Raw genomic sequence first — 15,049 nt, forward strand, 5'->3', positions numbered from 1 at the left:
TGGTAGACATACTCCCTGAAGTTCACTAGGTGTCTTCCTTTCTTAAGGCATGGGAGAGGGCCACCGTAAAGGCTGCTGAGGATGCCATGTAGTCCAGGTTTAGGTGACATAAACCTTCTTGAAGGTGTGTTCTAGCAGAACCTTCCTGGACATGGTACTCCCATCTTGGCAACAGTGCTTCTGTATTGTAGCACTCATGATGGCAGAAAGCATGCACTTTTTGTAAGGGGCACATTGCAAAGCGCTGTAGACACCTTCCGTATCCTTCTGTCTCTTCTACAACCTTATGAAGTAGGTACTCTTAATATCTCCACGGTAGGTATTAAAAAACTAAGCCTCTGACAGGTTAAATCACTTGCCCCAAATCATGTGGTAAGTACACTGGGAAACTCAGCCTAGAGCTGAGGAGTCCGACTCCAAGTCTTGTTTACCTAACGGCTTATATGATATAAACTGAATCCAATTTTACTGTATTATTTAAATGTTCTAGATGAACAGATTATAAATAGCACCCCCCGCCTTTATCTTTTTTAGTAGACTAGCAAGGCAAAAACAAATGTTGAAGGATACTGTCTACTAAAGCTTAAAGGGACCTCTAACTTTGTTACATAAATAGGGACTGACATACCAGCTGGCCTAGATTAAACCCAAATTTGAATGATCCTATTTAACTTTCCTTGGCTTTGATTTTGTACATATACCACTTGCATATTCACTCAGACATAAGAGCTCTCTACCTTATAATGAAAAGGTCAAAGGTAGGATTTTATATTGGGCAAAGCAGGATAAAATAGAAAAATGACAGCCATGACTGAAACTAATGAACTTGATTGGGGACATGTGAGCAAATCCCTTATCATTTCTATTGTTCAAGGTCTAACAGGAAAACGGCCCCATTATTATTTGGGTCTTGTATCCTTAAACACTTATGTCCATTAGTTTGAATGATGTTGCTATCGTGTTATAAGATTCACTCAATCACACATGGGCAGGTCTTTGTCATGCTGGCGGTGTGTTTCCCTGGGTATTCAAGGTGGGCTCATTCTGCTAGAGCGTGAATGTCAGGGCATGCCACAGCACTGAAGGACAAGCTGCCCTGTGACCCTTTCTACTCTACCTCTGCTGCCCTCTCTCCAACCCACCCTTCATGGGTCATCCCTGCCTGGAGAGCAAAAAAACCCTGGAGATTCCTGGCAAGAAGACATGTGTCACAGACAGGGAGGAGAGCGGCTGGGTAGCATACCTCCTTCTGGAGAAGGCAGAGTTTCCCCAGAGGTGGCAGCACCAAAGTCCAGGGCATCAGGGAGAATGTGTGCTGCTAGGAGGATAGGAAGGTTGTTGGGGGAGACCCTTTTCTCACACATACTCTGACGCTGACTCATGTTCTAGAAGCGGGGAGCAGACCAAAGAGTCCAACAATGCTAAGGAGAGAATGAGCTATGGTATACCAGACACTGGGGTAACATTCATTTTTCCAAAAAGGCTACTCTCTGAACCTTTAAATGGAATGAATGAAATAATTTATACTTTGCTTATGTTGAGAAAGGTGTTGGGGTAGCAGGCTCTGCTATTCATAGTACCATCTTTTCTATGGCTTCTCCCTGATGTCTTTTCTCGGGCGCTTCATGGACCAAATCCCCTTTAAGATGTTGGCTTCCCCTAGGTTATAATAAAAGGATATTTGACACATGATGAGGGATCACTTCATTTGAGTAAATGGAAAGGTGCTAGATCCCTTAATTTTAAAAAGTGACAAAAATTAACTTTTGGAAATGAACTGAACAGAAAATATTTAATTAAGTCTACCTACAAAAATCTTTTTAGAGGTGAGCTAACAAAAGACATGTCCCAGGGACTAAGTAAGGCCATATATTTCACTGATGATTTGTTGGTGAGGAGAGGTTTTTCTTTTATTAATCAACATCAGACATGTTTCTCTGCATTTTGAGAAGAACTGGATCTACTTCTTAGTGGTCTGAGACGATGCCCTGATTAGTGTGATAAGGAGCTAAGTGTCGATATTTGGGCAACTGCTATAAGCTATGAATCTTTCTTAAAAAAATAGTTTATTGTGGGGAAGTATCAACATTCTTTCTATGAAAAACTGGCTCATCAAAACAGACAAAACAGCTCCAAAAGATTTTTGCTGTCTTCAGGGCAAAAATGGGCAAAAAAGACATACACACTGCAAGTATGGTGTAGAAATATTTTTAAAGTGCCGGTTTGAATAAACAGTATGTGAAGCATAACCTTTTTTATCTTTGGCCACTCTTAAAAACTGTATTTCATTTGAAAAACTCCATTGTCTTTTTTCAAGATACTTTGTCTTTATATTAAATGCATGATCTGCATAATTACCCCAGGAAAGCTGCTTTCTGATTTTATGATGGAGGCAATTCTAGAAACAGGATTCTGATCTGAGATAAAGGGACAGAGGCTGAAAAAAATCTAGCTTTTTGCTACATGATTTCTTATTTTAGGTAAACCTCGGTTGAATCAGGCCCCAAACATGCTGTGATCTTGGAAAAAGAGGCTAATGGATTTCCTGATCATCATGAAGACATACATGAAGCAGGGACACGGGTTAATAGGCTTGATTCTCCATTTGTTTAAGTCAATCACTAATAAGCATTAAGTTCTCTGTAAGGCACATTTGGTCTTTAGAGTCACTTTGGGAGTTGAGTATTAAATGGAATTTTCATTAGAGTCTCTCCCAGAACTCAAAATTTACCATTAGGAACTGATTTGAAAGAATCTCAATGCTACATAATCAGGTAGGCAAAGCTTTATGAATTGGGGCTACTTTAGAAAAAAGGCCTGTTTGAATTACTGAGCTTTCAAAGTGAGAGAGTATATCTAAAGTAATACAGTGTTATTACTTTCAAATCAAGCCAATAAAACTGTGCTTTCAAGAGACAGTCTGCAAGTCCCCCAGTTAATAAACAGTCAGGACTTACTTGTATTTGGTTCCATTAAACTCCTTAAGATTATTTTCATGGATGTAATAGCAATATTTAGCACAATCTTTTTTAAAAGGTACAAATTCCAGATCAAAGGTGTCTGGATTAATGAGAGCACACTACATCACATTACAAAAATCTTGCAGATATGGGGCCTTGGGAACTTAGAAACGCCCTGAAGTGTCCTGATTCCCATGGCTGTATCAGTTCAACACTTCCAGCAGGCTTCTGCTAAGTGTTTCCGAATTTCATGCACAAAAGCTAGGGAATTTGCATGGAAAATCTTCCATTAAGAAATGGGGCACCTTACCTTGAAACCAAGCTACCATGCTGATTTTTGGGGTTCAGGGTCAAAGGTTAGGAGGAAACGGGGGTAGTTGAAGGAGGGGAACAGAGAGGAGGAGGTGAGGTGGGTGACGGGAGGGAAGACTGAATCATTTTATACAGTTTAATACAATCTTTGCCTTAGGATTTACATCTTGGGATCATTTGGTTTTAAATATAAAAAGTAAATAAAACATTTAGCAAGTAAACACTTAAGAAGTCTTTCCCTGACTTAATATACTTCCTCATATATAAAACATTAGCTGAACGCTGGATCTAGCACTGGGTTGAGCTTTATTTATTTTTATAGTAGACTTTCTTTTCTAGGCTAGGTTGTTGGGCCAAAAGATATTTGCCAGAAAGTTCATCTTAATTTTGATGATGAAGAGTGTAAGTAGGCAAATTTAGGCTCACTTTTGGGAAGTGAACTGTTGATCATGGGTGTATTCTTGTCAAGTATCTCCTGTAGATGGGTCTATAGAGCATAAAATTAGCTGATGGATGCCCAGAATTCATTTACTGGCTGAAGGCTGTGCAGAAAGCCAATTTGGATAATTTCAGAACATAATTGAATCTAAGTAGCCTCAAAGATACTCTCTAATGGAACCCTTAAAAATGAGCATATTAAAAAAATAAACAGAAGTGGACATATTTACTCAGATTAATAGCATGTGGTAGAGTACGTTCTGTGTCCTTAACCACTGGAGATAAAACAAGAGGAGAAATGGTTATTTCTTGGGCTAATATATTATAAAACATCTATGCGTTTTTAAATTCACAGTGAGAATATTAATTTCTTTTCATCTTATTAGTTCTCTCCCTTTTTTTTTTTTCTTTCCCCTCTCCCTGTCTTAAAAGCCAGACATTACACTCTTGCAAATCCATTTAGTTACTGTTGATTTGGGAAAAAAAAATAAATTCAGTTCTTAAACATGCCAAAAATTGAGGAGGACAGCCAGACACAGGCTGTGGATGATCACAGGCCGTGAATGTTGGAATTTGGTTCTAATTTGAACTTAAACTTCATGTTGCATTCTGGTGGAATCCTGGGACGGGGACTAGAGCTGGGCTGCGCTCCGAGCTCACTGGTCCCAGGGCAATTACCTTGCAGCCTTCACACGTGATGCAGCGGTAGTGATACCCGGTGGCTTTGTCACCACACACTACACATAGCTCGTCCTTGTCTAAATAACTGGGGATGTACCCTGTGAAGAAGGAAAAAAGAGGAATGTGAGGAGAAAATATCACGCTAAAGTCAAAGACACACCATAGCTTGGCAGAGGATAAAAGGAGGACAGGAGTTATAAGGCGCATGAGGGAGGAGGCAGGACCAAATTGTTTTATACACTTTAATCCAATTTGTGCTTTAGCGTTTACATCTTGTCATCATTTAGTTTTAAATATAAAAGGTAAATAAAATATTTAACAAGAAAAAATTAGAAGTCTTTCCCTGACTTCATATACTTCCTCCGTATCTTATACTTATCTGCTACATTCTCTCATGCATATAGAGTTGGATAGGAGGCCCAGGATTTCAGAATGCCTTAGAAATAGGTGTGATCATTCTTGCTCTGCAGGTGGGAATATATCTGAAGGCTGTTGGAGCCAATGAATCATACAGAGAGGCCAAGATTTGAGACATCTGGAGTGCTCTGGGTTCTGGAGAACATAATCTCTTTTGCAAGCCTTTTTTCAGAATTTTTTCTTAGAAGACTGGATCCACTTTGGAATCAAGGCACCATGCAATAAATTCAGAAAACTTTACAGCTTGGAGATCATCAAGTAATTTTGAGGCGAACAGACTTTCAGAGGTTTGCTTGGCCTTCCTGAGGGTCACACTAGAAATTAAAGCAGAGATCTTCTAACCAGATCTCCTAACTTCTAGTATAAGTAATGCTTGTCTTTTTCTAAAAAGAGACAGTTAACTTTAAGTAGAATGAACAAAGCCATCTAAAAATTTTTTTTTGGTAAACTTGTGCCATTATGAGACAAAACCCAACAATTCTGGGTGATGTGAAATAATGGAGGTTCTACTTATTAATTAAAAAAAGAAAGTCCAACCATGATAACTCTCTTTGTTAGTGTACTATTGGTTTATTAGCTTAAATTCTTTGACCCAGGAAACTAAAGTTTAAAAACCAAACAGAAGCAGCCCAGCCTACTTCCCACCGGTCTTTGCCTCTTCCCCTTCACTTGTAGACAATGTTCAAACACAAGAAACTGATTCTAAAGGGCAAATTCAGTTTCATATGGTATCAGTGGTTTACCATTGAAGCACGTATCTTTAGATGAGTGCAGAAATCAAAATAAGGTCTGCTTTGTTGGGATGTGGAGAAGGGAAAGGCTGAGAAAACAAAATCATTCCTTTCCCAGATCATGGCCCCTTATGAAGTTTTTGACTTGGTAAACTCTTACGGTTTCGATAAAGATTAGCCAGGTTGAAATGACAGATGACTTGCTGTATGCTTTACCATGACATTTTCATATATCTTTTATTAAACTAGGTCACAGAGGGCTTACATTTCAGAAAAAAATCCACAAAGAAAACAGAAGAAAATGAGTCCTTTTCACAATTTCTTAGAAATTACTTTGCTCAGACTTTATTTTAGAAAAATGGCCCCTCTTGGGAGGGAGACAAATGACTTCAGAGTGAGATCTGGTAATGTACAGGATTATTTTCTTAAATATCACAGCTTTTCTTAGTTTACTTTTGCATCATGCAAACCATGAGTCATCTGTTGAATTCACTTTAAGAGTTTCAAAACTTCCATCAGACATTTTTAAAAAACAGCATTCTGGGAGGGATTGGGACAGAAAAAAGGGGACTGGAATGATTTGTGTGTTTATTTAATCATTCATCTATTCATAAATTCAGAAAACATTTATTTAGCATGTACTATGCGCTTAGCACTGTGCTTGGTGCTGAGAATATAAAAACAAGTAAGGCATGGTTTCTTCCCTTGGTAGGTGCACGTGTAGGAAACTGAGTTGTGTACTTCCAGTCCTGGTCATTCCTCAGCGAGAGAAGAAAAGGTGAAGATGAAGGAAAGAACATGAAAGATGCTGAACAGCACCACAAGGAAATGCAAAGCCCAAACCACAATGAGACACCACTTAACATCCTCTAGTATGGTTATAATAAAAATGGTGGACAATAACAAATGTTGGTAAGGACATGGAGAAATCTGAACCTTTATATATTGCTGGTAAAAATGTAAAATATGCCTTAGAAAATAGTTTGGCAGTTCCTCAAAAGGCTAAACATAAAGTTACATATGACCCAGCAATTCCACACCTAGGTGTGTTCCCAAGAGAACTGAAAATATGTGTCCACACACAAACCTGTACAGGAATGTTCAAAGCAGCATTATTTATAATATCCAAGGGATGGAAACAACCCAAATGCCCATCAACTGATGAATGGATAAACAAAAGGTAGTACATTCACACAGTGGAATTTATTCAGCTGTGAGAAGGAATGAAGTGCTGACTCAGGCTACAACATGGATGAACACTTATGAAATGAAGACGTTATGTTAAAAGAAAGAAGCCAGACATGAAAGGCCACATATTGCATGATTTCATTTCTATGAAATGTCTAGAATAGGCAAATTCATAGAGAAAGAAATTGGATTAGTGGATGACAAGGCCTGGCGGGAGGGAGTAATGGGGAATAACTGCTAATGGGTACAGAGTTTCTTTTCATGGTGACAAGAATGTTCTGAAATTGTATAGTGTTGATGGTTGCACAACTCTGAATATACCAAAAACTACTGAATGAAAAACCATTGTTTTTCATGGATATGTTTTGTACACTTTCAGTGTGTGAGGTCTATGGTATGTGGAATGTTTCAATAAAGCTGTTACTATAAAAACAAAGAAATGAAGGAAATAAAAGAGAATGGTTCCATTTGACAAACATTTATATGTGTATACTATGTGCCAGGCAATGTGCTAAGGATCTAAAGATGGCTAAGTTTCCATTCTTGGGGAACCTTTCAGTGCGGTGGGGAAAAAGACAATAACAGATCATCTGCATATAATGTGAAAGGCACTGGGATAGTGCTATGTCCAGAATCACAGAGGGGAAACCCTTTGAGAAGCCTTCCTGCCTCCCCCGCCAGCTCAAGTCCAAACTGGGTACTCCCATACCTCCTTGTGCTTCCCCAATAGTAGTCCTTTTATATCTGTATTATAACTACCTGTGAATTTTTTCTTCCCTTTGACCATAATCTTTGATTCACTATAGGTTTGTACAATTCCAGCTAGAGGGCAGGGATTAAAACATTCATGCTGAAACCCGTGTCTAACACCTGCTCCCTCTATGGATGGCATACAGTTTTCAAGATCTCTGCCACTGGCCAATGGCGAAGAACGTGAGCAGGAGGGATATATCTGGAACCTGCAGATAAGTAGGTTTAAAGCCTGGAGCTGTGCCTGAGAAGGCTAAAGATATCAGAAAAGATTTCTGAAAGAGGTGATAATGCAGATTCAGGGGGCCAAACTTCAGAGCTAATGAAAACTGCATTAGAAACTTGATTTTTGGTAAAGAAACCATGATTCCACTCAGATTAAAACTAACACATCCAGATTGAAGCTCATCCAAAACCTAGTGATCTGAGGAGATGCATGCTCACTAATCAACTAGATTCGGTCCTTCTTTCTTTGCTCTGATCACTAGGTTCAATACAGTGAGACAGGACCAAAGAGAGCTTAAGGGCAATACCATTTTCCCACAATATAGAAATGAAAATCACAATGACCAGGCCAGTTTGATTCAGATACCATCACCAAAAGTGAAGATTTGCAGTCTGAATTTTATACAATGTGCTCCACTTTCTACTTTGGGCTATCTAACCCACTATCCATTACATTCAAAAGAGTCTTTGCTTCCTGGCTAGGTTTCTCATTAACCCCAAGTCCCAAGGTTGTATACCACTGTCTGGTAGGTAACTGATGGTGCTGTGGTTCCAATTTAATAAGAAATCTAATAACATCTATAGGAAAACTCACCGGGCATTGCTTTATTCCAAACACAATTTTGGGGAGTCCATCTATAGGAAGAAATAACACAAAATATTCCAACAGGGCTCTGTGCTCAGAGAAATAACTAGTTACCAAATGTGGGGGGAGGGTCATAGGGAAAATGGTTGGAGATACTCTGGACTTAACTAACACCAGTGGAATTCAGTGATCAGTCTTTAGGAATCAAAAGCAATGTATGTATTAGTTTCTTAAAAACTTTCTTTTTAAATAAAAAAATTACACAAGTAATACAGTTCATTATAGAAAAAGTAAAAGACATAAATGAGCAAAAATGAAATTTGCCTGTCAACTCTCCCCCACAGAGATAACCACTGTAGCATTTTGGTGTTTCTTCATCTTGGATTAGTATGTGTGACAGTGTGTGCACACGTTTGTGTGTGCATTGAAACACAGGCTTAATAAAACACAAAGTAACTTTTAAGCAACAAAGTAACCCAATTATTAAAACACACACCTTTCTAGTAAAGGTAGATGGAATACATATATCCATGTCAGGAAAGCTATCTCTTGATCTCTTATATGTAGAGGTTATGTATAGTTGATCAGAGTGAGGACTTCTCAGTTCTTGGTATCAGGGGCCCACAGGAGAGATAAGGGAGAAAGAGATAAGGGCACATCCTTCTCATATTCGGGAACCAATTGTAATACAGTTGGACACTGTATTGCTTATGGGACATGCCTTGGGAGGGCCAGAGAATATTAACCAGAGTTAAGTTACTTGTCCCTCACCATTTCTCACTCTACCTCATGACTTGCCTGCTCTATCTGGTGGTGTTGGCAGTAAGATACTGAAAATTTCCTCCTCCCTGTAGTTCAACAGTTTACATAGATGGTTGAACTCTCTGACCTTTAGGTTCTTGTGAATCCTGGAATCCAGTGATAATTCAGTCTGTGAGTAGAATGGGCTCTTTCCATTTTCTGACTGCTAGTCTTATGGGTGGTTTGATTTGTTCTCTGATTTCTCCTAGATTGTCTTCTTGGTAGATGAATAGGTGATTTCATATGTCTTTAGTGAAATCGTCACGACTTTTATAGAAACATCTACTTAAGTTGGTTGCAGTTGCTTACATGGTCATCCTAGTGTACCCCACCCATCTCTTTCTTTTCTCTAAAATATTAACTCAGAACCATCTTATTTACCCAAAACAGTCACCACAGGCAATGATACATCAATTATCATGCCTAAGTCCATTATTCATCATTAAATAACATCCCTCAGGGAGTAACATCCCACACATAATTAATAGGTAGGTGAAGATTCTCTTAAGATTACTGATTCTATTTGACAACATCACAAGCTAACTTGTTCTCCCAGAGAACTTAACTATTTCTTGCTCTCCTAATTTGTGTCCCCATCTTTTTCCTTTTTCATGCTTACCAAATAAGCCACATGCTGGCCAAATACGCCCTGCTAAGGAAAATGCACCTGTAGTGCTAGTTTTGTTACCAGGAAGGGACACTAAATGGATGTCAGTATTTGGTTCTGTCTAGACACAAACATGAGAAACACAACTCTGGAAGCCACACTGCTCATCTGAGAATTGCATCTGCAAATTATCTGAAGTGAGTTGGAGAAACATGGTTAATAACACCCAGAAAACAATTAAGACCCATGTCAGTATGTGATAATCCAAGGGTGATAGGTTTTCCCCAGCTCTTACATGCTCAGATATCTTGTTTTTCTAGACTAATAAACTATGCTGCCACTTTATCAAGCATATTATTATGAAAACAAACTCCATCTGTTTGTTCAACAAGGACTTGGAGATTTTCTTTTTATTTGACACTTGGCAACGTCTGCTTAATTGCCAAGTATTATCCTGCATGTAAAATAGGTTGACATGGTTAAATATTACTAACATTTTTCCATCTTTTTTGATAGCAGCTTCGTTAAGATATAATTCACATACCATACAATTCAATAGCTTTTTCTATATTCACAGTTGTGAAATTCTCACCACAATCAATTTTAGAACATTTTAATCATCCCCCAAAGAAATCCAGTACCTTTAGAAGTCACTCGCATTCCTCCTATCCCTTTCACCCCCTCCATCCTAAGCAACCACTAATCTATGTTTCTACAGATTTGCCTATTCTAGATATTTCATACAAATGAAATTATACATTTTGTGGTCTTTTGTGACTGGCTTTTAACCCAGCATAATGTTTTCAAGGTTTATCCATGTTGCAGCTTAACATTACTTTAAAAAACTTGATTCTCAGAGGGACTTGGTATGTGGAAGGGGAAAGTTGTTTATATTTACACTAGAAATCATGCAAGAGGCAGTAAGCTGGTTTCTTGGTTTGCACTAGATTCAAGGCTTTCCCATGTATGAGTAAAATCAGAAGGCTATCTAGTTTAATTCTCTTGAGTGAATTACAACATTTCAGATCCTACGAGAAGAAACACTGGCACCTCTTGTCACCTTGGCAAACACACAACGCTTAGGGAACAGAACATAAGGCAGATTGATCTTGATGGTAGATGTAAAGTAGAAGGTGCTGCTTAGGAAGGTAGATCTTGCAGAAGGGAGAGGAGCTGAGTTCAGAGACCATTTCCAGTCTGGCCAATCTTACCTTCAGTATAGGACCCCTTGCCAAACAAAACTATCTAAAAGGAGCAGTGGTTATCACTGGTCAGAAATACTCTGGGAGCTTCATAGAGGTCCATGTTGCTGATTCATCTTGCAGAACTATCAATTTAGAGCCATCAAAGAATCCTGAGTAGTTTGGGTCAGGATAGCAGATGAGACTATATATTAGTACCCTTAAGGAAGCTAAATAATTAGGATGTTTAGTGATTCTTTCAATTTTATATTGAACTTTCTCAATTCATCTGACAGCTCAGACTCTTCTGATTTAAGGTTCCCTCCCACCCCAACTAGCACCTTCTTCCCTATGTCATTTCTTTATATATGTAAAAAATCTTGAATGGCTCATCTCTTAGCCTTTTCCCAACATACCAATGCTGATTCCTTTTACACTTAATTCCTAGTATAAGGTACCAAGTTTTACATCATGTTAATTTTAACTCTCTGAGAAACACTGTATTAATCCATCTATCTATCCATCCATCCAGACAGCCAGCCATTAATTTATTTAATATACATGCATGGCCCTAGTATGTCAGACACTGGATACAAACCTGAAACTGCATTAACTTTAAAGGTATTCTTTCATTGCTGCCTGCAAATTTCCAGAAGAGCTGCCCCAGAGGCTCCCATTTCACCAAATCATTCCTCAGAACAGCAACCACCTTTCCATGTTCCCTACTACCCTCATGGAATCACTGAGCATCTTTGCTTTCCACCTTGCCCCCTGGCTAGCTAGGCCCTTGCTGCTGGGTGATGGAAGGCATGGAGTCCTAAGTCTTCCAACTCTAAAACACTGGGGGTGGAGGAGGACAAGGGACGCAGAAAGAGGACTGGATTAGAGGTGTTAATTCAGAAAAGGGGAGAGGACATGATGACAAGGGACTCTGGATTTCCACCATCTGGAAATCTTAGGGCAGAAAAGGGGGGTAAAGCAAGTTTCAGATTATTTCTTCTGACTCAAAAATTCCTAAGACTAAAATATATTCATTTTAAAGGCTAAGTTTAGGTTTAATAAAGTTTCATGCACAAGTCACTAGCTAAACTTCCTTGTCCCTGTCCTTATAGACTCAAGTTTTTAGTAGCTGACATAACCTTTCAATCCATAATTAGAACTAAAACACTTGAAGATGCAAATCACTAGGAAAGGGAATAGATTGGTATAATGAGTTTCAGTCAAAATTTTAATCAAAGGGGCACACACACTGGCAGTCCACAGTGTTTGGATTGCAGAGTGTTTAAAAATCTCAGCCAGCTTTCAAAACTGGGACATTTTAGGTGAAATCCAGATTTCCAGCTTCATGTGAAAAATCAGAAGATCTGGCAATAGTGAGCCCAAATTCTCATAGGGTGACAATCAGCTGAACCAAGAAGGGCAGCCCATCTCCTAAGAAAGAGACATACTTTTGAGTTTACTGCAGTCCCTACCACTCCCTATTGTGCCCCAACCCTGCAGCTAAATGTCACTTGTCATTTATGTTTCTGCTTGCATTGTCTTTTTTTTTTAAAAAATATTTTATTTATTTATTTGACAGAGAGAGAGATAGTGAGAGCAGGAACACAAGCAGAGGGAGTGGGAGAGGGAGAAGCAGGCTTCCCGCAGAGCAGGGAGTCCGATGCGGGGCTCGATCCCAGGACCCTGGGACCATGACCTGAGCCGAAGGCAGACGCTTAATGACTGAGCCACCCAGGTGCCCCTTGCATTGTCTTTTTATAGGTAAAGAAATATTTCACAGATTTTTAATTTTTGTCAAAAGTGGGAAGACAAAAGTAATTCAAGGAAAAGGAGCGAGAATATATTTCTTTATGAAGGTTAAAATATTTTTTATCATATAACATACATACAATATGTGTGTTGGTTGAAAAATTTAAATTAAGCAGTTCTTATGAAACAAAGTGCCTCTCTCCCATTCCTCTCAGCTCTCTGGCACTTGTAGGCATTGGAGTTTTAGAACTCTGGTACTAATGAAATCTTTTCCTGTCTTAAAAGAGGGGATGGGTTGGAAAGCAGGAAGGTAAAGTGTATTAGAAGAGTGGGGAATCGGAAGGGAGCAGAAAGGGTCATCAGAAATGGGTACTAGTTGCCTCTGATTTTGCCCTGAGAGTCAGCTTATGGCATTGGGCTTACACAGAAGTTCCCACAGTTATTTCAAATCCTGCATATTTGAGACAAAATGGGTGATTTTCTTTATCTGAAAATCCATTCAGAATGAGATTTAGGGTTATAGCTCTAAAAACGTGGACTATCAGCCCTTCTTCCCTTTAATGAAGGGAATGACTACTTGTCATCAGGATACCATCATGGTTGGTCTGCCTGCAGGTCATAATAGATGTGCACTTCACAGAGTGTGAAGTAAAGGAGGTGATTGCCTTCATGGTGCTTATGATCTAGATAGAGTTTACATAAACAAGCATATATGATGAAGAGAACCTGATTCCAGACTATAGGAATGAACTATAACACGTAAGTAGTAAGTATAACACATAAGTAAGTAGTATGTTACATGTATATATATGTTCAAGTGTATTCCACTTTGAAACAGCTTGGTACACAAAAATCTAGACTTTTCAATATGAAAACTGAGGAGGGATTTTCACATTAAAAAAAAATCCTCTACTTCAGATGTTCTCTGGATATTACATTCTTTTAATGCAGTGGTTCTCAATGAGGGGTGATTTCGCTCCAGAGGGACATTTGGCAATATCTGGACACACTCTTGGTTGTCATAACAGGATGGGAGCAGTTGTGTGCTACTGGAATAGAGTGCATAGAAGCAAGGAATGCTGCTAAGCATCCTGCAAGGCACAGGTCAGCCCCCACAATAATCATCTGACCCCAAATGTCCGTAGTGTCAAGGTCAAGAAACTCTGGTCTAATACGCATTACATAAAAAATTTTTAAAGGTGGTTTACACAAATGATTCAGTACTATTGTATAAAACATGGGATACCTGCATTTGAAGCCAGGGCCAGGGTGTTGGAGAGAATGTGGTTCTGGTTAAATAGAAGATGCTGGTGGGTTCTAAGCTGAGTTAGTGACCTGAGGTGATGGGGCTGAGAATGGCAGCACACATACTGGGGTATGGCTGGCAGTGGCTAGTAGCTAGAAAAAGCATCACTAGTTCAGGGAAGTATGGCAGAGAGAGGGGTACCTGGAGAAACTGGTCGAGATTTCTGGAAAAGAGAGTGTGGGCAGAAGTACAAAGCCAGAATCAAAACTTCCCTTTAGAACCCTCCTACACTATTGGTGGGAATGCAAGCTGGTGCAGCCAATCTGGAAAACAGTATGGAGGTTCCTCAAAAAGTTGAAAATAGAGCTACCATATGATCCAGCAATTGCACTACTGGGTATTTACCCCAAAGATACAAATGTAGGGATCCGAAGGGGTACATGCACCCCGATGTTTATGGCAGCAATGTCCACAATAGCCAAACTGTGGAAAGAGCCAAGATGTCCATCGACAGATGAATGGATAAAGAAGATGTGGTATATATACACAATGGAATATTATGCTGCCATCAAAAGGAATGAAATCTTGCCATTTGCAACGACGTGGATGGAACTGGAGGGTGTTATGCTGAGTGAAATAAGTCAGTCAGAGAAAGACATGTATCATATGACCTCACTGATATGAGGAATTCTTAGTCTCAGGAAACAAACTGAGGGTTGCTGGAGTGGTGGGGGGTGGGAGGGTTGGCGTGGCTGGGTGATAGACATTGGGGAGGGTATGTGCTATGGTAAGCACTGTGAATTGTGTAAGACTATTGTATCACAGACCTGTACCTCTGAAACAAATAATACATTATATGTTAAAGAAAAAAGAAGAAGAAGAAGATAGCAGGAGGGAAAGAATGAAGGGGGGGAAATCGGAGGGGGAGAGGAACCATGGGAGACTATGGACTCTGAGAAACAAACTGAGGGTTCTAGAGGGGAGGGGGCTGGGAGAATGGGTTAGCCTGGTGGTGGGTATTAAGGAGGGCATGTTCTGCATAGAGCACTGGGTATTATAACCAAACAATGAATCATGGAACACTACATCAAAAACTAATGATGTAATGTATGGTGATTAACATAACATAATAATAAAAAAAAATTAAAAAAAAGCCAACTTCGCTTTAGGGCAGGAA

At 39.3% G+C, this 15,049-nt stretch overlaps 1 protein-coding gene across 1 annotated transcript in view; it reads right to left on the reverse strand.

Annotated features, from left to right (window-relative positions):
- THRB (thyroid hormone receptor beta) overlaps positions 1-15,049 on the reverse strand; it is a 208,373-nt gene that overhangs the window by 26,965 nt on the left and 166,359 nt on the right. The window contains exon 4 of the mRNA XM_021678718.2: positions 4,389-4,489. Coding sequence (XP_021534393.2) covers positions 4,389-4,489 — 101 coding nt within the window. The remainder of the gene's footprint in view (positions 1-4,388; positions 4,490-15,049) is intronic.

The sequence above is a fragment of the Neomonachus schauinslandi genome, chromosome 1 (genome assembly GCF_002201575.2).
Source record: "Neomonachus schauinslandi chromosome 1, ASM220157v2, whole genome shotgun sequence".
In the NCBI taxonomy this organism is placed as follows: domain Eukaryota; kingdom Metazoa; phylum Chordata; class Mammalia; order Carnivora; family Phocidae; genus Neomonachus; species Neomonachus schauinslandi.